The sequence below is a fragment of the Excalfactoria chinensis genome, chromosome 19, assembly GCF_039878825.1.
Source record: "Excalfactoria chinensis isolate bCotChi1 chromosome 19, bCotChi1.hap2, whole genome shotgun sequence".
Classification (NCBI taxonomy): Eukaryota; Metazoa; Chordata; class Aves; order Galliformes; family Phasianidae; genus Excalfactoria; species Excalfactoria chinensis.
This window is the reverse complement of record NC_092843.1, coordinates 7,073,364-7,095,651: the sequence shown is the minus strand read 5'-3', so window position 1 is coordinate 7,095,651 and position 22,288 is coordinate 7,073,364. Positions and strand designations below refer to the sequence as shown.

The following is a 22,288-nucleotide window of genomic DNA, read 5'->3' as shown; positions in this document are numbered from 1 at the left end:
TAGATATCATTTCAAGGACGAGATGTTTTAAAGATGTGCAAATGGTACAGACACTCGTGGAGAAAAAACACTTCCAGGGCTGCAGGTCAGCCAAGTTGCATTTGCAAGGAGTGACTGTCCACGCTGGCCCTTTTTCAAGGCCTTACATCTGCAGAGCAGAAAGATAAGCCAGGTCCTGTCTCAGCCATCTCAGCCGTGCGTTTCAGCAGCTGCTGAATTTTGCACACAGTCACAGCCACCAGCTCAGCCATTTCACCAGTGCTTCCCACAGCCTTGCCTATGTTTTTTTTCTTCTGCTAATTTCTCAACTCTTTCTGTTTTGGCCCTCAACTTCGAGTTCAGCTGTCTTCTCTTTGTAAGAAGTGGTGCACGCTGCACCTGTTGAGTTTAAACAAGCTCTTGTGAAAGAAAGCCTATGGAAAACACCAAGTTTTTATAGTAAGTAAAGCTGAACATCAATGGGGGGGGTTTACAGGAAGCACAACTGTGCTTGGCCCTTCCTTAGCAAAAGGCCTTTGGATTGTACACCACAGCAGCACGGAGGTTGAAGAGCCTTTCCAGCTAGCACAGGCTTTCTCCACTGCACTGAGCATCACTGGCTGTATGCAGACCTGGACTGGCTGCTCCCTGAAGGACACAGTCTAACTCAGTGCTGCAGGTGAAAGTCAGCTCTGTGCCAAGAACCTACACAGTGCCACTGCCTCAGCTAAGTGGAAGAGGGAAGTGCAGCAGAGTAGTGCAAGACTTTGCCACAGGGCATGAATTTCACTCAGAGTAAATTAAAAGGCCAAATCCAGAGACGAGGTTACAAGTACTTACTAGCAGAAACTGGTAACAGATGAGGGACAGAACACACCGTGAGAGTGCATTTATAGAGGGGGAAAAAAGGGGCCAAACTGCCTTTGTTTTTATCATTACAAGAGAATGCTTTACCACTTTTCCCCTTGTAGCCTTCCATGCTTGCTCACCTTTGGCACAAGGAATTCCATGTATCACGAGATTTAATTAATAATAATACTTCATATCAACACTCAGCACTTACATAGCGCTTCTCATATTCAAAGTGCTTTACAAAACAGCTTGTGAGTCCTCACAACACCCCTGTGAGGTAGGTAAGTATTATTATCCCCATTTTACAGATGGGTCAACTGAGGCAGAGAGGTAAAGCGACTTGCCCAAAGTTATATAGGGAGTTGAAATTCATGACATAGTGGCCCAGTTCTGGTCTGCCTTATGGTGGTGTAACACAAATGAACTCCCACAGAGCTACATTGGCATAAGCAAAACAATCCAAACCAAGTTTCTCTGGTTCTCAGTCCTCCACTCAAACCGACTGATCATTCCTGCTCCACCTACAACAAGGTGTTCACCTGCCAAAGCACTACAGGAAATTCAAAGCACAGCAGGAGAGACTCTGCAGTCTTAAGGCAACGTGTATGTTAACAGTGCCAAATCAAGTTGGGCTCCATGCAGATGTTTCTGCCACATTGTTAGAGTAAATAAAACAACTCAAGTGGTCCCCAGCTGTGCACGTATCAGCTATGGGGCTAACTCCCCCCACCCTGAGTTAGAGTAAACCCAGAGCAAAACAACAGGGCCATATCAGCATGGAACCAGTAGATCCATAGCAGACCTTTCACCTACTGCTTTGTAGGCAAATGCCCCTATTAAAATCTTTTCTTTTTGGACAGCTTCAGCACGGTTCATTTCACTCTCTTTCTCTCTCTCTCTCTCCCTCTCTCTGAGTTTGTATCTCTGCATATAAACAAAATCCCAATAGTTCCAACTTAAAGAGTAACCAGCATTTAAACAGCATCATACATCTTTCAAAGACTGACCAATACTTGCAAAAAACGTCAATGCATGCAAATATCAAACATACAAAAAAACAAGAGTGCTGGGAGATGATACCAAGGGATAAAGGTGGTCACAAGACAACACATTTAATTTTTATTAAAAATACCAAACAACTCACTCTTTCTGTACCTACGCCACTTAGAAGATCATTCTAACCTGCAAAGAATGCAGGTTCTTTTCCCAAAGCTATTTATCTACTTACCTAGAAAGAAAGAAACAGCAAGCACACACAAACCTCCTCAAACTTGGCAGGCACAATTCATATGAACGCAAAAGGAGGGTCTGGGGAGGCAGGGTGAGTTTGTACATTGGCTTTAGGGCAGTGGGATATGAGAGAAGAAAATATCATATCCATCGTTACCAAATAAGCATCAAAATGATGAGAAGAAATGTAAAAATTAAACGTGTGACATCCACCGTAAATCTCAAACCCTAAGCCCATGGAAGCTGGCAAACACCTTGTGCCACTTCATCTACGTCCAGACAGCAAATAAGATCAAACCAACCTTGAAAAGAAAGCAAAAAGAAGAATAAACCAGTCTGGAGACAATCTTCCACAAACCACTTCCCTGCATTATTTTCAAATCCATTTTACTCTTACGCAGTTTCCAAAAGGAGTAGGGGAGAAAAGAGACCCACTACTATATATGCTTTTTAAAACTGGCTCCGTACCAGCACCAGCTGAGAGAGAGGGAGAGAAAAATAATTCTTCAAACACGATCCTTGGTACTTGAATAAAACGTTGCTAGCCAGCTGATGAAACCCCACATTGCCAGAGGGTTCCAAGTGGAGTGGACACATGGTGCTGCTCACGGTCTTCTTCATTTGCTATGATATCTGTTCCGTGGGCCTCATCTGTATATCTCCAATCTAGAAGAGACCAGCACATGATTTTGCTGCAGCACCGACACATTTTAAACCTTGCACCGTGTACTCGCATGCTCTACTGTTACTGCGGTAAGCTACACTCAAAGGAAGTTCCTGCGGCTAAAAATAAGGCTGTTTAGCTGAGATACTAAAAAGAAATAGAAGTGAATGTAACTGTTTTGCCTTTAGCAGAAAGGAAAAAAGGGCAAAAATGCACAGAAAAGGGCGTGAGGTGACACTGAACTATACAAGTTTATAATCAAGTCTCAAGTGTGGTCCTGCTCAGAGGATGAATCAGAAGCACTGTCTGCAGGCACCTCTCCACATCAGCCTCCATGAGGACCTTTTATGCTCTTAAAGAAAGCAAGCCATCTTCGCTAGAGACAGAACCCTTCAGCTGCTGTGCTTCTAGACTGATCTTATTGTGAAGATGGTTGCACCTTGCTCCAAAGGAGCAGAGGTCACACTATGGGTTTGCTAAGCATCTCATGATCAAAGTTTGCTTTTGCAATAGCAGCTCAGACAACATCCTAAACTTTGACACTGTTCTTTCCTCCTCCTAGTTCCAGCTCAAAGCTGGTCACTCATTACTTGTTTCCCAGGAAAGAAGTCCCTCTGGCAGCACAAGCACCTTGGCAGGATCCAGCCCAACTCATTTGGCAACTGGAAGAACCTGAACCAGCTGTAAGACAGCCAGCAAATCTCAGATGGCACTTCCCAGAAGGGACAAGACATGCCTGTATCCCTCTCACTCCCCATGCTTTGCACAGTCCTTCTCTGCAGTCAGAGCAATCCTGGATGGATACCTGGCTGCGAGTGGCCTGAGCAGCATTGGTCCCAAAGCTGCCATAAGGGAACTGTAAACAAATGTGATCACTACTAATCCCCAGCTCCACTAAGCACACAGCTGACATGGCAGCTGCAGTACTGATTAGCAAATATCAGGGCAGCAGTTACTCTTTCCTCCTTTAAATACCTACTGCAAAGTCCTTCAACTCAACCACAGCTTACCTGTACATGAGGTGGGGCACTGAGGACATATATGACAGCATTAGCCATATCTTCAGCTTTGAGACACTGGGAAGACAGGAAAAAAAAAATCTTAGACAACACCTTAGGAAAAATTAACCATGAAATCACTCCTTTCATAGCCATTAATAACAAGTTTCAACAGTGTCACTGGGGCATATCAAAAAAGACGGAAGCAAGCAGGAAAAAAGTAATCCATTAAAAAAATTAATATAGGAAGCGTCTGGTGCTGATCTTTCTCTGTTTGATGTGAATAATCCTTCTGCAAAATGCTTTGAGGTGTCTGCTAGAACTCAGATCCTCAAGTGCTGGGCAGAAAAACAGATGGAGACAACACCTCTCTAAAGGGCTGAGAAGGTATGTCTGTATATGTGTTGTCACATATAAGTGACGTGTGTCTCTGTACAGTCAAAGACCTCATGTGCAAAGACAAAGAGCCAATGAGCAGCAGCTCAGCAGGAAAAAGGGCACCACGAGGATGGGTAGAAGAGCTGCACTGGCTCATAGTGTGATTGAGCAACTCGCCAAACTATTGTCACAGTAGTTCTGTCAGCTCAAGCACTGCCATCCTTATAAAAAAGGAACGACCAGAGAAGAACAAGAAATCCTGTGCCGGCTGCCTGCAATACAACACACATTTCTTCCTGCCCATCCTTTTGTAGACGTGTTTGCTTATTGTATTTTCTCTTCAATAAAGAGGTCACAAGCCACAAAATTTCAAAGCTGGCTGATAGTTTCTTTACAGGGACAACAAAGTAAGAAAAAATAAAGAGTGAGAAACTAAATCTGAATGAGAACGCTTTGCACAACGCTTAAATATTAGTGCAGTGTCTCAGGTCTGAGTGCCAAGACTTGACTTGGAGGATGCTGACTATTGTGGAAAGCATTATGCACTCTGCAGAAATAGCTTTCTGTGCAATTAGCCAGGAGAGAGATGGTTAAACTTCTGTCAGAGCCATTTCTCTCTGTTCCCATATCTCCATGTCCTACCCGAATGCTCTCATAGGTTGCAGCAGCTCTCTCAGGGTCATTATCATGAAGTTTAAAAGCAAATCCCGTTTCTACCAGTCCCGGAGATATACACTGGAAAAGAGCAGAGCACATCCTAATAGGATTTGTAATTCTCCTTCAGCAAAAGAAAAAACAAAAACAAACAAACAAGAGAACAAAAACCCCAGACTTCTGCCCCACAAAACTTACCAGCTCTTTGCCACCCACAAAGCCAGCAGAGGGGGAGAACCCTCCCAGTACTCACTGTAGCTCGTATATGAGTCTTTGCTTCTCTGAGTTCTTGCCTCAGCCCCTCTGTGAGTGCTGTGACCGCATACTTGGTGGCACTGTAAAAATGCACCACCGACTGTGGCACAACGCTGTGACCATTCATGCTGAGGAGAGAGCAGAAAGGAGAGCACTGAGGAGAGAGGAATGCAGTCTGGAGAAAGAACCAACAACGTATTTGGTCTGTGTTGTATTTAGACAAGCAGAGGTTGAAAAAAACGTTTGGAAAATCAGCCATTGTGATCCTGGGAAACCACTCACACCTCTGGGTGACCATCAGCCCACCCAGAAAGGTGAAAGCTCTTCTTCTCTAATCCCACATGGCAGATCCTGCATTCCCTCCTCGTGTACCTGTTAATGTTAATTATATGACCGTCATCGATGTTTCTCTCCTTCATGGACTGATAGGCTTCTCGGGTGCAGATGCTTACAGCCATCACGTTGACCTGAGAGACAAGAGAAAAGGAGACTAAGACCAGCAGCCCCGGTTCTGTGAGCCTCCCACCACAGACCTCCTCACAGTGATGATTAGCCTGGGGCAAATCTGCACCAACAGAGCCCCATGCCTGTCTTGCACAGCTCATACGTGAGCACAGCCACACTTGCAGGTCCCAGTACATGGCAGTTCCTATTAACACCAACAGAGGGAAATGCACCTACACAGACCTCACTGCACACACACACCCACAGCCCGCATTACATTGCAATCATGCTCAGGGCTGCAATAACAAAGGGTTTGGGCAGGGGAAGCACAGAGGTCCTGTTTTGTGAGACAGGCCTTGGCCTCTGCCAAAAAACAAATAGACTTTATAGTTTTATGGGCAAGTGCGAGGGCTGAGCACAAGGTAAGAGAGCCCCAAACACCCCACAGTCAGCAGTCCTCCAGGAGACAAAATTATCTCGTACAGCACTGAGCACACCAGGGTTTGGAGAGCCGATAGGACGTTAGCAGTGGGTAATTAGGTCAGCTAGTTAAAGTGGAAATCCCCAGACAGAGCCTTGTCAGAGAGCCAGGCGCTCCTAGGCACTGCAAACCACATGGCCAAAGAGCTTCCCATGCACAAATGAAGGCAAAGATCGTGGTGTGGATCTGGGGAGGGCCCAAGGAACCCTTGCGATATGAAAGCCACCAATCTGCCATGCTGTTTGCTGACATCCTCCTCCACTGGCTAAACCAAGGAAGGAAGGAAAAGGTGATGTATCCTTTAGCACACGGCCCACAGCTTTCCAAGTACTTGCTCTTTGAACCACCACTGCCCAGCGCGCTGTGGTTCAGTCATACTCAAGTCACATCACCCCTGCAAGCTGCCACCTTTAAAGCACAAATTGACAATTTGCTGGTCATAAAACACACGCTCAAAGTTTCCAGGAAAGTAGAGATATGGAAATGCCCCCACCTGTAATACAAGAGCACTAAGCACCTGCAGGAGACTGATGAGCAAGCCACGTCAGCAACAGTGCTAACTGCTCGAGTTTATAATGCTTTAGGCTCAGAAGAGTGGCCAAAAGGTGGAAACTATTTGCTGAAGCCCTCTAGAAAGGATGAAATCATCTCAGTGCAGGACAGGCTGGCAGGCCCTACCTAATGCCATGTCACTTTTTAACCGAGCAAGCAGGCCAGGCAAGTTTAAACGCACTACTGTGAACTAAATATCCAGGAAGAAGTAAATTTCTGATGAATCAGAAGTCACGTGTAACTATAAACGGGAGAAGCAGCGGGAACGAGGTCATGTGGACAGCAAATGCCTGTCTATCATCTCCATAAAACTTAGAAACAAAAACTGGGGAGGGCTGGCTGGAACATTACTTGGGAGACTAGAAAGCAAAAGGCAAAAAGAGATGGATTTCAGAGGGGTGATTACTGAGCTGCACACTGGAAGGATGACTGGGGGACAGCTGAAGGATCTTCAGCCATTGCTTTTGGTCGTTATTTCCTCTTCATCAACAGAGGTTATGCTTATGGGTTTTGGTCTTTGCATAGCTAAATAGCATTCTTATCTGATCCCATGTTAACATGGAGTACCCAGGCAACACAGTAAGTGAAGTAATCACCCTAACCCAAGTGCACTTTGGTTGTGCACACAGTCAGAGCCAGATATCTCAGCCATCGTACCTGGAACTACAGAGATAATTCCCCAGCACCAGGTTGAAGATTTACCTCGGCTGTGTAAGGAAGAAACAGAATCACAACTTTGCAGACATGTCAGCAGAAGCAGCACCTCAACACTGGAACACAGCCCAGAACAGGCAGGGCGCATGAAATCTTGTGGATTTCACAGTGAAGTCAAGGAGAGTGGGAGTAAGCTGCTCCAGTCCCATGCATCAACCAAGTGAAGAGCCAACTTTGAGTATTATAAGATAAAAGGTAATTTTAACCCCCTCCCCTTGCTTTCCTCTCCAAGCACTGAGCCTCAAGGCAGCGCGTTGCTGCTGCAGTCACTGCCCGCTCCACTCCATCTCCGTGGGCCACTAGAGGGTAACATCAGCCTGACAGCAGGATGGAGCTGGGCTGCAGCACTGTGACTCACACCCAGCCATGCCTCCTTGTGTGGGCAGAGTTACAACATTTTGACAACTACTGGCAAAGCAAGATACTAATCAACAGCCACATGGCAAAGGCCAGAGCCCACACGGTAAGACACAGCAGTGACACAAAACAACCAACTGAAAGGCAGCTTTTCTCCCGAAAGCACCCATAGGATTTCAGGATCCCTATTCTCATTTCAAAACATAAAGCAGGCACTCAGGAACCTAAAAGATACACCTGGAAAATGAGAATGTTCTACGGCTACATTGATTCTAGAAACAATAGGAAGGCTGTTTGTTACCCGCACAAGACATTTTTCAGCACTTGCTCCTATTTTAAGAACAAAAAGTTCAAAGGTCTCTTGGCAAAAGTGGTCAGTACATCTGCACTCTGAGTTCACGCAGCATGCTGCACAAAGCAGCAGGTCTGCACCCACAGCATGTGTTTGCTATGCAACAGAAACAATAGGGGCACATTGTAGTAATTAATGAGTTCCCATTGCCAGCTTGGGAAAACATAAAGGATTTTGTTCCTGGAGGTGCTGAGCGCTTTGCTTCCCAGAATCAGGGTATTTTTAAGATATCAAACTGAGCATCCCAGCTCCTAAGCACACACACAAATGCAGGTTACAGAATGCACATCTATGGACAGATGGTATATAAAAGCAAGAACAGAGCCTCACTGGCCAGTGAATAATGCCACGAAGAATCAAACCCATTCAGTGCCTACAGCGATGGGAGGATGTGTGCTGCAGTCCTTTGTGCTTGGAACAGTGCAAGTGGAAAGTTCAGCTTGAATTCCTGGCTGTAAAGGTCAGTAGGCAAAACGTGAAGGAGCTGCTCAGATCCCAGAGCCCCAAGTCAGTGTGTACACAGCACCAGATCGGGGACAGTCAGAGAACTTTGCTCCAGCCTGACATAAAGCACAGGCTCACAAACAAGTGGAGAGAAAAGAGGGGGAAGCTGTAAATCAAAAGATGAAGGGCTTAGAACTACGTCTGAGATAAAATGCTCCCTCTTTTGCACACACTGAATTTGCTATCTGACTGCACAGCACTCAGCACTGGGGATGTGATTTTCCTAAGTTGAGGCTCCTGCAGACCGAGAAGAATAAACTCCTGGAAATTATTCCCTTTAGAGCAAATGCCAGACAACAAGGAACTGGAACATTAAAGAAGAGGAATAAGTAAATAAAAACACGACTTCAACTGTTAGATGTACACTGAGAGAGGAGCCTGGAAAAGAAACAGCCAGCCTCAAAGCTCATAAAAAATGCATGGAAAGAAAAATCAATTTAACAAAAAGAAGAAAAAAAAAGCCTTTAATTTAAGGCCCTAATGCCTCCCAAATCAATACATTGATGGCTGTTTAGGAACTTTCCCTGTCTTGCAGCCCAGCAGCACACAGAAGCTCTCCAGCCACATCTCTAAGCACGCTGCTCACCAACACCTTTCTCCAGGCCACCTTTGGGAGAAGCCTGCCTGCTCCTGGTCAGCAGCCCGTGAAAGGTGCTGGCAGCTTGCCCCCATTCTGACCCTGAGAGCTGCAGAGCACGCAGAAGAAGTAGATGTGGTGAGCACTCCCCCGGGCTGGCAAGTTGCAGCAGGGAGAGCTGGCGGTGAAGATCCCTCCCCCCCCCAGACCCTGCTGCCACCCCAGAGATCTGTACATGAAGCTTAGGTGTCTCAGCCTATTCCCCAGGCTGGAACAGCAAGAGCAATTTTGTCAAGCAAGTGAGTGCAGACAAAGCAGTGCAAATCAGGCTGGGGGCATGTTTTATTCCCAGAGGTGGACTCCTAACTTGTCCTCATGGATCTGAAGCCCTGCCTCTCTCCTCCCACACCACCCATCATGCCAAGGCAGCTCCAAAGGTTGCACAGAGCATTGCCCACAAGGAGGAGGATCTCACAGGTTCCCAAACCCCACTTCTGGCCACCACAAATGCCAGCATGGAGTGTATCGTCCAGAGCAATCCCCTTCCAAATCCTTGCTCCCAGAAATTAGTGGAAGATGAGACCAAGGGAGTACTCACACCTGAGCGCCAGAGAATGGAGCACAGAGAGAAGGCAGCAGGCAAGTGCCTCATCCCTGCTCCAGCCTGCTCACTTCAGAAAGAACAAAAGGTCAGAAGAACAAAGGAAAGGGAGCATGAAGGACACAAAGCAACACATTGAAGCTCCCAGACAAGACAGGACAACAGCAACCAGGACAAGGTGCAGGCGACCCACAGGGCCAGGCTTGCAGCAAAACAATGCTGGGAAGTGCCCTGCTTTATACCAACTCAGCCTCAGCTACACTTCACTTAATTCTCTTTAAAGATTCCATGGCAACTGGGAGCAGGGAGATGCGTCGGTGCAGTGACCCGGGCTGGGCAACCCACAAAAGCCTGGCTGGGTAGACAAAGCCAAGCAGAGCCTGCTTTGGCTGCAGTCACAGCAGTGAGCAGAGCAGCCAACATCCTAATAAGAACTTAATTAGACAGAATACAGCAGCTCTCATCCTGGCAGCAGGAGTCTGAGGCCTCCGTGTGCCTGTTCTGCTTTACGCAGCCCTTGGAACTGCTGGATGGAAAGCCACCAGCCACCATGGGGCAGACAGATCCAGGCTGGCTCTGCTGTCAGACACAGGGACCCCAAGCCTGCACCTTTTAAACAACTTCTCAAACAGACACATCTTTTTCCTTCGCTACAAAATAGCTGCTGCTGCAAAGACACCACGGTTTACTCAAAGGCACGAGCACAAATCCTGTTCTCTATGAAGATGATACTTTCACGTACAAAAATATGGAGCATACGAGGAGAAACCTATCTAAAGCAAGGCAACAGCACACAAACATGCATGTGTCCCACAGCAGGAGGGCTGCCACACAGTGACAAGTCCCAAAAGGATGCATAGCAGCACCTCAGGGCAGCAACGCCCCGAGAGAAGTTCTGCCTGTGAATGGCATGAACCACTTGCACTGCTTCTCTGTTTGGCAGATGAAATGGGCTCAGTTGGTACTGAGCTTTAACCAGATTACAGGCAGAAAATGAAGCTTCAAAGACAAAAGCATTACAGCTTTTTAAGCCAAAAAGAATCTGCCTGTTTTAAAACCCATTGCTAAAACTAACAGGATTAGCTACAAAAAGCCAATGTTTGGTATTCAATTTCCTATTCTGAGGGGGGAAGAAAAAAAAAAAAAAAAGCCAGGCTCATCACTTTGTAGAAAGACACTGATCTAAAGGAAAAATGCTACTGAAGGTATTGAATGGTTTCACGCTCCAGGGTGAAGTCGTGTGGCTCAGCAGTACATGATGCCTTTCTAATTCCTGCCCAGCCAGCACAAAGCCATGTCAGGGCCAGAGAGGGGAGAGGTCCTCAGCTCCATGCACAAAATAGATGGGTACAACCATGCTAGAGAATGACAGAAAACAATCTGTGCAATCTAGATAAGCTGAACATAGTTTAAACAAGTGGAAAGTCAATGGGAAAGTGATCCCATAACAAAAATAAAAACTAGAAATGTGAAAAAAAAGATGTTCTGGTCCCTTCATCTACATCCCATAGACGGCTGTGTTTGGGGATCCCAGGCCATTGCTCTCCCACAGCACTACTCACGTCTATCATTGTCCGCCAGCCTTCTGTCTTCCCTGAGAGCAGAGGCTCTGGGCGAGCCAGCCCCGCGTTGTTGATGCACACATCAACTCCCTGGTGAAGGGTCTTGATGGCGGAGAACATGGACAGGATCTCCTCTTCATTGGAGAGATCACACTTGTACGGGATGAGGGTACCAGGGTAGCCAGCGCTCTGGCATTCAGCTGCCAATTTCTGAGGAAAAGAGAAAGGAAGAAAACATCCATCAGCCTTCTCTGTTTGGGGATGGGCCCAGGACAGCAGCGCTGCTTTTAAGTAGCAATTATGTACTTGCATGAGAGCAGTACCAAAGAATTGCAAACAGTACCAAGGCACACTGTCTGCAGCACACCCATGTATGGCACACCACGAGCTTCACAGGCAGTGCAATGGGAACCACAGGGGCTACAGTTTATCCCTGCAACCTCTGAGGGCTGCAAGATCAGCCCGATGCAGCCTTCCTCGTGGTCTGTGCTGCTGCATGAGGTGTGTGGTGGTCCCAGCAATAGAGCTCAGTCTATCACAAATGTTTGTAGACCGTAGCTTTGCATTGGCTTTACTGTGTTAACCTGTATCAAAGATGGAACACTCTTGTGCTGCCCACCATGCTAAGCCGTACAGCTGGAGGTGAGCAGATGCTGGCAGACCACCAGTAAATGCTGCTGTGGGACCAGGCTGATGTGCTGCAGGGCTGTCGCACCGTGGAGGGGATAAAGGACACAGCAATCACATGCCCTGCAATTCCTCATCAGCCATCACCAACAGCTATCCCTGAACCTCCAGATCTCATACTGGATAGAAGGCAAATGAAAGGCCGAGAGCCGCTGACAACCCCATGCTAACGATGCAGCCACGACGGCCCTTCCCCCTGACAGTAACAAGAAGCAGCATCTGAGCTCTGATGTGTCACATCGGGGATGGTGACAGTGACAGCTTCCAGCACGGCGGGGCCACGTGATGTCTGGGATCCACAGAGATGGACTCCGGCTACAAACATCCACCATGTTGCTCACACAGCATTGCCCGCAGCGCTGCCCCCAATGTGACATCTCCATGGGTGCCATGAAGCTCTGCTGCTGCCAAAGGCGGCTGTGCGGCTCCTCCCTGCCTGCCAAGGTGACTCCAACACGCTCCTCACAGCAAAGCTGTACCCACAGCACCCTCCCCCCCAGCACCCAGAGCACACCGAGTTTGCATTGCTCTGAGGCAAACAGCTCCGCTCGGTAAATGATTTTCAACCTCTCTCAATCCCTAAGACCAAGGCAGAGATGATGCAAGCTCCTGACTGCAAGTTTAATCCCCCTCTGGTTTGCCTTGCCTGGCGTTCAGCAGCAGACTGCAGGTCTCCACGGGTCTCAGACCACAAGCTGAAACCACCCTGAGCCTAAAGATCTGCTCCTGCAGCTGCTGCCCCTCCAGTACTACACAGTAAAGGCACTGCAGCAGCGCAGGAATTATTACTGCTGTCACAGCACCAAGCCAGGAGAGGACGGGCACAACGAGTTCAGTCGGAGATCGATGCATCCCAACAGCATCTTGTTCTCAGGAGAGCTCTGCTGCGGCTGAGCTCAGCAATATTTCTGCCCAACAGAGAACAAAGGTGCCCCCAGCACCAAACCAAGCCCTGTACCCTCCCAGGGCTGGTTTCACCTTGCTGTACGTGCAATCTTGTTGGCTACGTGCTGGTCACATTTGAAATACGTACGTATTTTTAAAGACCGAAGCGCATCCTTTAGAAAACAGTTTGGGGAAAATCTGCAAGAGTGACATTGAGGAAATTAAAAGCAGAATGAAGGGCCGCTGGGGGATGCTCACGTCCTGCAGGGATAAAGCTTTCTACCTGTAAATTTGCAGGAGCAAAACTCTGGGCAAGGCTGCCCTCCATCACATCCTTCATAACCTGCAGGTGAGGCAGAGTGCAGCCAAACCCAGCCCTGCTGCACCCCCAGAGTCACAGCAATGACTTTAAAGGATAAATACAAGCACGAGGGATCCAAGTGAACCCCCTGTGAGAGGACTCGTGCCACAGGAGCCGGCTGGAAGGAGACAGGGCCCAGGGACACAGCCAGGGAAGGCCAGACAAGCTCATCTGCGGCCCAGAGGGAGCTGCCATGTTCAATATCTCAGTTTCCATGTTCAGCTGTCACTTTCTGCTGCTCGGTGCGGCTCCCAGAACAGCTCCTGGATGGAGGCAGGAGGGACGCATACAACACATGCCGTAGCACAGAGGCACGCAAAGGAGCTGCTACCCATCCTGCATGCCTCTCCTTAGCTCAGGGCTCAGATACACCACCAGAAAGCTCTGCCCCGCTCACAGGAAGGCTCTCCTGCCACCACTGACCACAGAAAGCTGCCCACAAATGACTCCCCAGATCCTGCTTTTCCTGCCTGCTTTTTCACCGCCTCAAACGGGAATCAGCACGGATCCTTTCATCTCTCAGGCTGCACTCATGCTAACAAATTCCCTTTGAAAACGAAGCGCCGAGCAGCACTGACACCAGGCTGAGCTGAACGTGCTGCACACGTCTCCAGATAAAGCCATCACAGGCTCTTCAAAGGAACATCAACCACGGCTCAGTTTGTAGACACACGTAAAGGCAGTCTCTTAATTAGGGAGCCTGCAGACTTATATTTTTTCCAAAGCAATAGTTAAGCCCCTCAATGAATGCTCATTCTGCTTCAAGAAAGCCACACATGCAAAGAAGAAAAAAAAGAAATAAAAGCTGTTTTCCCAGATTTCAGAAGCAGCTCGACAGCGATTGTGTATCACAGCACCAACCCAGCCCAGAGCCAGCATCACCTCTGGCAGCCAGAGGGGAAGCTCTGCAATGAGACCTATGAGCTCTGCAATGAGACCGATCAACCAGCTCTGCACCATGCTGCTCCCACCTGCGTGGAGATGGGTCTGTTGGCACTGCTCCACCCAAGATGAGACGACAAAGGAGTAATAACTACAGGCTAGGTTTGGGCATTTAGCTGAGAGTCACCCATCACTGATGCAAGCCCTCCCCTCTAATTCTGGTGGGGAACAGTGAGCCAAAATGGCAGCATGCACATGAGTGGCACAGGCCACAACGCACCTCCTGCTCACACTCCAACTTTGACACCACCGTGATTTATCTCAACCCTCAGCAGTGCAGAACAAGGGAATGAGCCAATGAAAAAGACCCCGAACACCTACACACAAGTGGGACAGAGAGAGTCTCCGGTCATGATGTTTACCGTGCATTATTCAGCTGTCTGCTTTCTGAAGGGCTGAAAGGATGCCCCGCACTTAACAGATGATTTCCAAACATCAGGACTCGGTTTGTTCTTCCATAGTTAACCCTCTTTGTGCACAAGATCTTACAGAGGACACAGCACCACACATTCACATTCAGTCCTGGTGACTTGGTTCTACAAAACTGATTGATGTAAACATTTCAGGGGAGGCAAAAAAGAATGGAGTCAAGTCAGGCTTTATTTGGCAAACCATCCTATTAACTTCAGACACATTTAGTTCAGAGAGATTAAAGCCAGCAGAAACCATTAGGTAATTTTTAATCTGACCTGCCATTCCTCACAGGTACTCACGTGCTACTGATTTAGCCCATGCTTAAATACGGAGCTGCACCAAGAAACCAACTGGAAAGAAACTCAAGTCACCCCAATTGCATTTGTTATCTAAAGGAAATGAAGGAGAAAAAACACCTAATGAACAGCGCCACGGTTGTAAAAAGAAATCAGGGGCTTAAAAATCCTTTCACTTTACTGACTGGCAAGTCTGAAGCTTCTTTTAATTAAGTTTTAATACAACAGCGTATAGTGCATATAGCTGGGGTTTATTCCAGCCATTTCCATGGCGCGTTCAGTGACCACGGGCAAGACTCAGAGCTCAGTTTCCTTCCTTGCATAAGGGAGATAATCACACTGAGCCCCTCCCAAGTGCAGCCAGAGACCTGGGGCTTTTTGCCTGCATGCGATCAGTACTTCAGATTTCATCCAGCTCCCTTTGTATGGCGTCAGGTCCCCAGACGGGGCCTCCACAGGAGTCTGAAAGGACTTTCTACATGAATAAAACGGTAAAGTGATTCTCCTTCCCCTCTCCTGAGCTTTAAATCAATGCTTTTTACTCACTGTTTGCAAATTGCTGCTCCTCGGCTCAGATCCTCTCCTGTTCCAAAACAAGGCAGGATGATGGGGATAGGAAAGCGTGGAAAATAGGGCTCAAATGGAAAAGCAAACACGCAGTGCTCAGCTGGGGGCACCAGGAGGAAAGCCTACAAGGGAGCAAGCTTCCCTGTACTTATTTCTTCACCCTTTATCATTCGAAACGTACTTATTTTACAGACCCTGCAAAAGACAAAGGTGGCACACGACATCAGCACACGTTCCATAAATAACCCCTAGAAAACAGATCCTACTTTATGCAAGAGAAGGGAATACAACCCTGGGAAGTTTGGACCTCTCTGATACTTCCCAGCTCCCAGCAGCGTGAAACAACACGGACGGGCACCCAGGGGGCAGCGTGCCCTCCATCAGCACCCACTGACACCTCAGCATCTCATGCTGGATGCTATCCAGGCTCTGCAGCTGGACCCTGTAGCAGCACCTGCAGTTGGGCTGCACACCAAGCCCGTCCCAAGAACACTGTGGGATGTGGCCTAAGAGCCGTTCAGCTGGCTTCAGCTCAGTGATTTCAGCCAGGTTCCCAGGTAAACAAGCATCTGGTTGTGCAGCCGTACCCTCCTCGCACTATTAGTGGTCTATCAGAGGGCTGTGGAGTTGTGCTGCTCTTTCTGAGCCCTCCCTGCACCTTTTGGCAGTTATGCACTCAGGACACTTTTTTTCCAGCTCACTTAATTTCCAGTTCCTAATGTTGCACACACAAACCAAACTGCTGCATTTCCATCGCCCTGGAAGCTCCTGCTACCTTCAGGCATCCCAACAATTGCTCCTTACGTCAAGGCTGAAGGCACTTTTTTTTGGTGCTCGCTCAGATCACATTGCTACAGACGGGAGCAGAGGAGGAGGAGAAGCATTGCCGCTACTATGACAGCTCATTAGAGCAATATTCCTTGCTTATTCTGAGCTCTGACTACCCTAAAACAAGCACGGTGGGCGCCTGCCCACTTCTCAGCTCCAAAGCGCACACAGCAGGTTCCCATGCAGCCAGGCACGTGGATGTTTTCCTCCCTCAGCGCTCCCACGCCCTCGCAAAGGCTGCAGCTGCTGTCCCACAGCCACTCCAACCCCCAGCAGCCCCCAGAGGGGGGATGGGGGTGGGAGGGAGCTGTGCCTCCCTGCATGCAGACTGACAGCTCATGCATCTTGCTGCATCGCCGCCCGCTCCAGCGCGCATTGCCAAGGCAACCCGCGCACACATCGCCGCGCCCGGCAGATAACGGCACACATCTCTGTGCCACGTGCTTTGTAACCAAATGCATTGCTGTGTTTGTGCAGGACATGCAGGAGCACCCACAAGGGCAGCAGGCGTCTGTCCCCATCTCTGCCACAAGCTCTCCCGGGGCTTTTCTGCTCCCTCCTGCAGAGCACTGAAGCAGCCCCGGACACCCTATAGCGCACTGCAAGCTCCTCACACAGGGAATCAGCCGAAGGGAAACCTGAGCACATCTCACTCCTTTGGGAGGAAAGCAGCTAAGGAGTTCCCCAGAGCCTGGCCAAAACTCACCCCTCGCTACCAGAGAGCAGCAGCACATCCCTGCTGCAAGAGCACATCGCCAGCCTCCCGCTTTCAGAGCTCCACGGCCCAATTTGTTCTTCAGTTCGCAGCCCGGCAGCACTGGGTGTTTGCCCACACATCGCTGGGAGGGCTGGGCAGGAGCTGCTCTCTCCACGCTTTTATCTGTCTCATCAGCTCCAGTTCTGCACCTGTGTAATCCTGAATGAATCCTCTCTGTAAAGAAAGATTAGCACACGCTTGCAGAGCAGCAGGCCTTCCCTGGCAGGCTCTCTGATATCCCCCAGCAGGAAAATTCAGGTGCAGGTCCCGAATTGCAGCACACTTGGGATTTACAGCCCAGAGATGGAGGCTGCAGCACGAGCAGTGGGGACAGTGTGGCTGTGGGTGCCACACGCCGTGACAGAGAGCCTGCAGGGCCGCCAGCGTGACGCCAGGCACCGGGCACAGCAGGATCAGCACAAGCACATCCGCACCGCTGCTAATCCTGAGCTAAGCCGCCAGCCCCAGCAGGGCTGCAGCTGATTCGCATGAGCGCAGCAGAGAGCAAAGTCTGGTGAGCAGAGCCAGAGCACAGGTCCAGCTCCCACTGCCACTCTCATCCCATTTCAAGTCATGCAACAAAACCGAGCTTTAAATCCATGCAGGACCAACCGGGATGAGCGAGCGATAGCATCAGCTGGGAAAAGAGCAGCAGCCCTCCTTGCAGGGATGCTGGCAGGAGCTGGGGTTAAGTCCTCAGTGCCCCTGTACCTCTGCAGAGCTTTGCCCATTAACAAACAGCACACAGAACACGCAATGAGACAAGTCCAAATCACGTTAAGGGGGAGGGAGGATGAATGGAAGCAGGTTTAAAGCAACCCTTCCCCCACACACCTCACAGATGGGGAAAGCCATCAGACAGCAGAGCACTCGTTCCCACTGTGCAGAGCGGTGGTTTGGGATCTCTCATTTCATCAGGAAAGGACCTGGACAGGGATGAGCAGCAATGACAGCACCTGGGAGACCTCGAGCACCCAACATGGTGACCACTGCCCTTCCAGAGGCCAAGGAGATTCTGAAGGTCATTCATTCACAAGCAGAATCTGCCTTGGGATTATCCTGCTGAGACCTGCAACCACTGCCTTAAAAATAACTGAGGGTCCCCTTGCAGCCCCACAGTTTGGCCAGGCCGTGCTGAGGGCCCCCATGACCCCTAGGGGAAGGATGGGACATGCACAGCTCGGCCCGACACCCACAATGCAAGGCCACAGCACAGGGAACCAGGCAGCCTCCTGCCACCCATAGGGACTCACACGTAACATAGTGATGTTCCACTCTCACCTGCTACGAAACAGCTCGGCCTTTCCATCAATTGCCTGAAAGCACCATGAGGCCAAGAGCATCCCTCGCAGCCTGAGCCAGTGCCCAGCCGACATGCCATGGCTGCAGGGCTGGTGTGGCTGTCCCTTCCCCCTCCCACACAGACATGGAGAAGGGAGCACTCACCTCCTCAGGGGCCGGGCTGCTTCAGCCTGCAAGCAACAGCTCAGCTTATCAAAGGCCATTTCTTGAGCAAGATCTAACCTTGAGGACGCAGTCTCTGGTTATAAATGTTACCTTTGATCAATAACTGTCACAAATGCATTAGAATCAATCAGTTAAACCTTGTAATTTAAGCAACATTTATTGCTTCCTGCACAGCTCTGTCTCTTCCTCAGCAACCACCACCACATGATATCCATCCCTAAATCTCCCCTGTGCTCTCCAAAGCAGTGGCAGCCCCACAGCACACAGGGCTCGCTCCCTGCAGGCACAGCTTGTCCCACTGCAGCTCACATCCCCCTGTGCTCCCAAAGCACCAGGGCACATCCAGAGCTGTTTGCAGGCCAGGAGATGTGTGATGAAGGCACCACCAGCGATGTGCTGCCTTTGGTGCATGGGACATTGCAGCCCACACTGCAGCCCCAGCTGGTGGGTGAGAGCACAGCGACCATGGATGGGGAGTAGCATCACCTGCAAAAAGCTCTGGGCTAATTCCTAAGCTCACTTCTGACTTGAAACACACAAATAAGAGCACTCTGTAAGCACACGTGGCAGCTGCTGACACCTCCGGGCTTCGCACTCGGAGCAAGCTTTCAACCCAAATCATCTTCTGGCGTGCAGGAATGAAGTAAAACCATTTTAATTGTATTTTGCTCCTCGAAGTCTGACTGCAGCCTGAGAGCCACCGCTGCTGGCCCACACACTGCGCTGCACAGCGGCACAATGAGCTCAAACAAAGGGCCGTTGTGGGGAACCGGCCGGGCTGAGCGCTGCATGAGGGGTCAGCACTGCCATTGAAACACAGGCAGCCAGGGGAAGCGGGTTGTCACCAGGCTGTCACCAGGCCTGCACAGATAACGGGGTGAATGGAGGGAAAAAGGAATCAAACCCAGTTTGGAAAGAAGAAGCAATACCACGGCACAGCGCTGGCTTCCATCTGAGCTTCTCTGGCTGGCACAGCACAAGGCTGCTGCAGCGCCCGTGAGCAGCTGACAATTCAGAAGTCAAGTAAGGGGCACTGGAGTCGTGGCACAGGCTTAATACCAGAACTGCAGCTCTGCAACTGGCTCGTTATCTTGCCTCCAGCCCTTATCTGATTTTCCAAGAGATTAAGAAATCTCGGCATAGTATTTATTGTCCACGTTCAACTCCCCATGAGGCTGCATGCTCTATCAGTCGTTTACAGCAGGCTGTAAAGCCCCCACGTAGAGCAATTCCTGCAACCTCGCCTTGGAATGGATGACTCCAGTGCACAGCATGAAAACCAACTTAGCTCGTTGTCACAAAGTCAGCACCAGACCCTGTTGTTCCATCGCACCATCCGCACTCCTCCCATCTCAAGATGCCTTGGTTCATCTTCTCAGGTGCCCTCTTCCATACATCACTGTTTACAGCAGCATTCAGTGAACTATTCAGTCTTAAGAGAGAGAAAAGTTCTGTCCTGCAGCACCTACCGAGATGCTCCAGCCCCCCCGTATCCACATCACACAGCACCAAGCTCTCAGCACCCCAACACCACTCTTGTCCTTCCATAGCCCTGCAGCCCCATCCTGCCCTTTGTGGCCTCTGAGAAGCAGCACATCCTCCCCATCCCACCACAGCTCCTGCCTTCCTAGAACGTGCCCACAAACAACAGTTTGGAGAACAGCAGCCAGAGGTAACAGATGAGTGTATTTCATGGCTACAGGATAACTGCCCAAAGCCCATCCACAGGCAGCAGCCTCATGGGTTGGACTCCTCCACGTCGCCCACACTAACTTAGTTCATATGAACACATCCAAAGTCCCACTGTGGGCTCCAGTCTGAGGCCTGAACATCTCTAAGGAGAAAAAATAAGACGAAGCTCCTGGAGAAAAGCTTGGTTATCACACATAGACCTCCCAGAGGTGCAGCAAGAAGCCCCAGCTGCAGCAGGATGAGGGATGGAGCCGTCCGTCCTGCTGTGACCTTGGGCCACCCCGAGCTTCAGCCCCATCCAGCAAGCAACATCTCTGGCATTTTCTTCCTCATTAAGGACACGCTGCATATAAATAAAACCAGAATAGCAACAGAGCAAAACACAGCCCAGACACCTACCAAAACAAATGGCTGCAAACAGGAGTCGGTCCTCAGAGGGCCTGGGAGAAAGAACCAACCAGGGCCAACCATGAGCTGCACTGTTTAACTCAAGCGCTTGGCAGATGACAGCAGCAAGAGGTGAGCACTCAGCGCTGCTCAGCACAGCCGTGTACTGAAACAACCCAGGGAGGTCACCCATCACATGGCTGCGTTGTGTGCAGCACCCAACTGCTGCCAGACCCCAAGGAAAGCAATCCCAAAGGGCAGCTCAGGAGGTTCCATCAGTAGGTTTTATCCTCGCTGCGAGCTGCATGCGTACTTCTGAGCGATGAAGGATAGAAGTTCTGTTTCTTCACATCGCTACCTTTTATTTAGCCCCAATGGCAGCTTTGTTTCTCAGAGCCTCCTGGGCAGTTCCTTCACGGTGTGTTCGGCTGTGCAGAGCGGGCGCTTCCCAATGGGCCGGGGCAGCAGAAGCGCTGTGTGCCCGCACTGAGCAGCCCCGCGTTGCCCGCAGCGCCGTGTGAGCCCCCCCACGGCCCCATCCGGCCCGGAGCTCCTCGGAGCCGAGTTCCCCACAACACAAGGCAAACGAGCAAAGAAACAACCTCGAAAAAAAACGAAAAGAAAAAGGAATCGGCATTTCCCTTCACCTCACAAGGCGGCACGGACTCGTTCGCTTCGCAGACCGTTTCCACACGGGATGCCTCCCAGCAGCGCAGCGCTGAGCAGCACTATTCGAGCTCAGCCTCTCAACAGCAGCTGCGGTTTCGCTCTCACCCGCACAGCGCTGCCCACAGGTGCCCCGACACGGCCCCGCTCGGTCTCCCTCAGCCGTGCGGCAACACGTGAGCTCTGCGAGCCGGCGCTCGGGACGCCCGCTGGAGAAGCGAAGAACGCGTTCAGGTCGGAAGGTTTATTTTAACGTTAACGGAGCGCATTGAACCCTCCGAGCGCCGCTCCGCCTGTCCTTGAACGCCGCTCGGCCCGGCCCGCTGCCTGCAGGGTCAGCCCGGCCGGACAGACGCGGCTCAGGGCACAGGACCGGTCCGCTCCTCCCGCACCGCAACGGGAGCTCAACACCCCCCAGCGCCCGGCGAGGCACCGCTCCGAGGGCGCAACCCCCCCCCCCCATCCCCAGCCGGTCCCGCCGGGACGCCTCGCGGGGAAGCGCGGGCCGGAGCCGCTGAGAGGCGGGAGCGGAGCCGCCGATCCCCGCAACGGGCCCAACCAACCTCCGCTACCGGATCCGCCGCGCCCCTCCCGCAGCCGAACCCTCCGGCCCCGCCCCGGTACCTCGATCTTGTCCACGCTGCGGGCGCATCCCACCACCTTCATGCCGTGCTGCACCAGCGCCCGCGCCACGGCCGCGCCGATACCCACGGAGGCGCCGGTGACCAACGCCACGCGCCCGGTCCAGCGCTCCATGGCCGCGCCGCCGCCGCCAACACCGCGCACAAAGCGCCGCCCGCCGCGCCGTGACCACGCCCCCCGCCGTGACCACGCCCATCCCTCTTGGTCACGCCCCCATTTGGACCACGCCCCTTCCACGCACCGAGTTGGTCCGTGCTCAGCCGCGACCGCTCCAAGGAAGGAGGGAAAAGAAAAAGCGAGAGAACGGTGCAGGTGGGACAAAACAGCGTAAAGAAGCGTGAGAAGATACCGCAGCCAGGAGGGAGGCTGAGCCCACACGGGAATGGTTTCCACATCCCGTTCTCTGAAGCAGCTACAAAGCAGCCCCGTGTCGCAGTGCATAACAGGACAGCTGATTACAGAGCCTTGTCATGCTGAGTAATTCGTGCTTCAGTTTCTCTGCACGTCTGTCACTGTTGGAAGAGCAGCCCATGAAATACCCCC

General features: G+C 50.7%; 1 protein-coding gene across 1 annotated transcript; it reads right to left on the bottom strand.

Annotated features, from left to right (window-relative positions):
• Positions 1–470: 470 nt before the first annotated feature.
• On the bottom strand, positions 471–21,918 carry DHRS11 (dehydrogenase/reductase 11). Its single transcript, XM_072353874.1, has 7 exons — positions 21,728–21,918; positions 11,155–11,364; positions 5,383–5,477; positions 5,009–5,138; positions 4,744–4,836; positions 3,736–3,801; positions 471–2,727 (listed from the first exon to the last, which is right to left on the bottom strand). Exons 1-7 carry the CDS (start codon positions 21,857–21,859, stop codon positions 2,686–2,688), a joined length of 768 nt encoding a protein of 255 aa, XP_072209975.1. The 5' UTR covers positions 21,860–21,918; the 3' UTR covers positions 471–2,685.
• Positions 21,919–22,288: the final 370 nt, after the last annotated feature.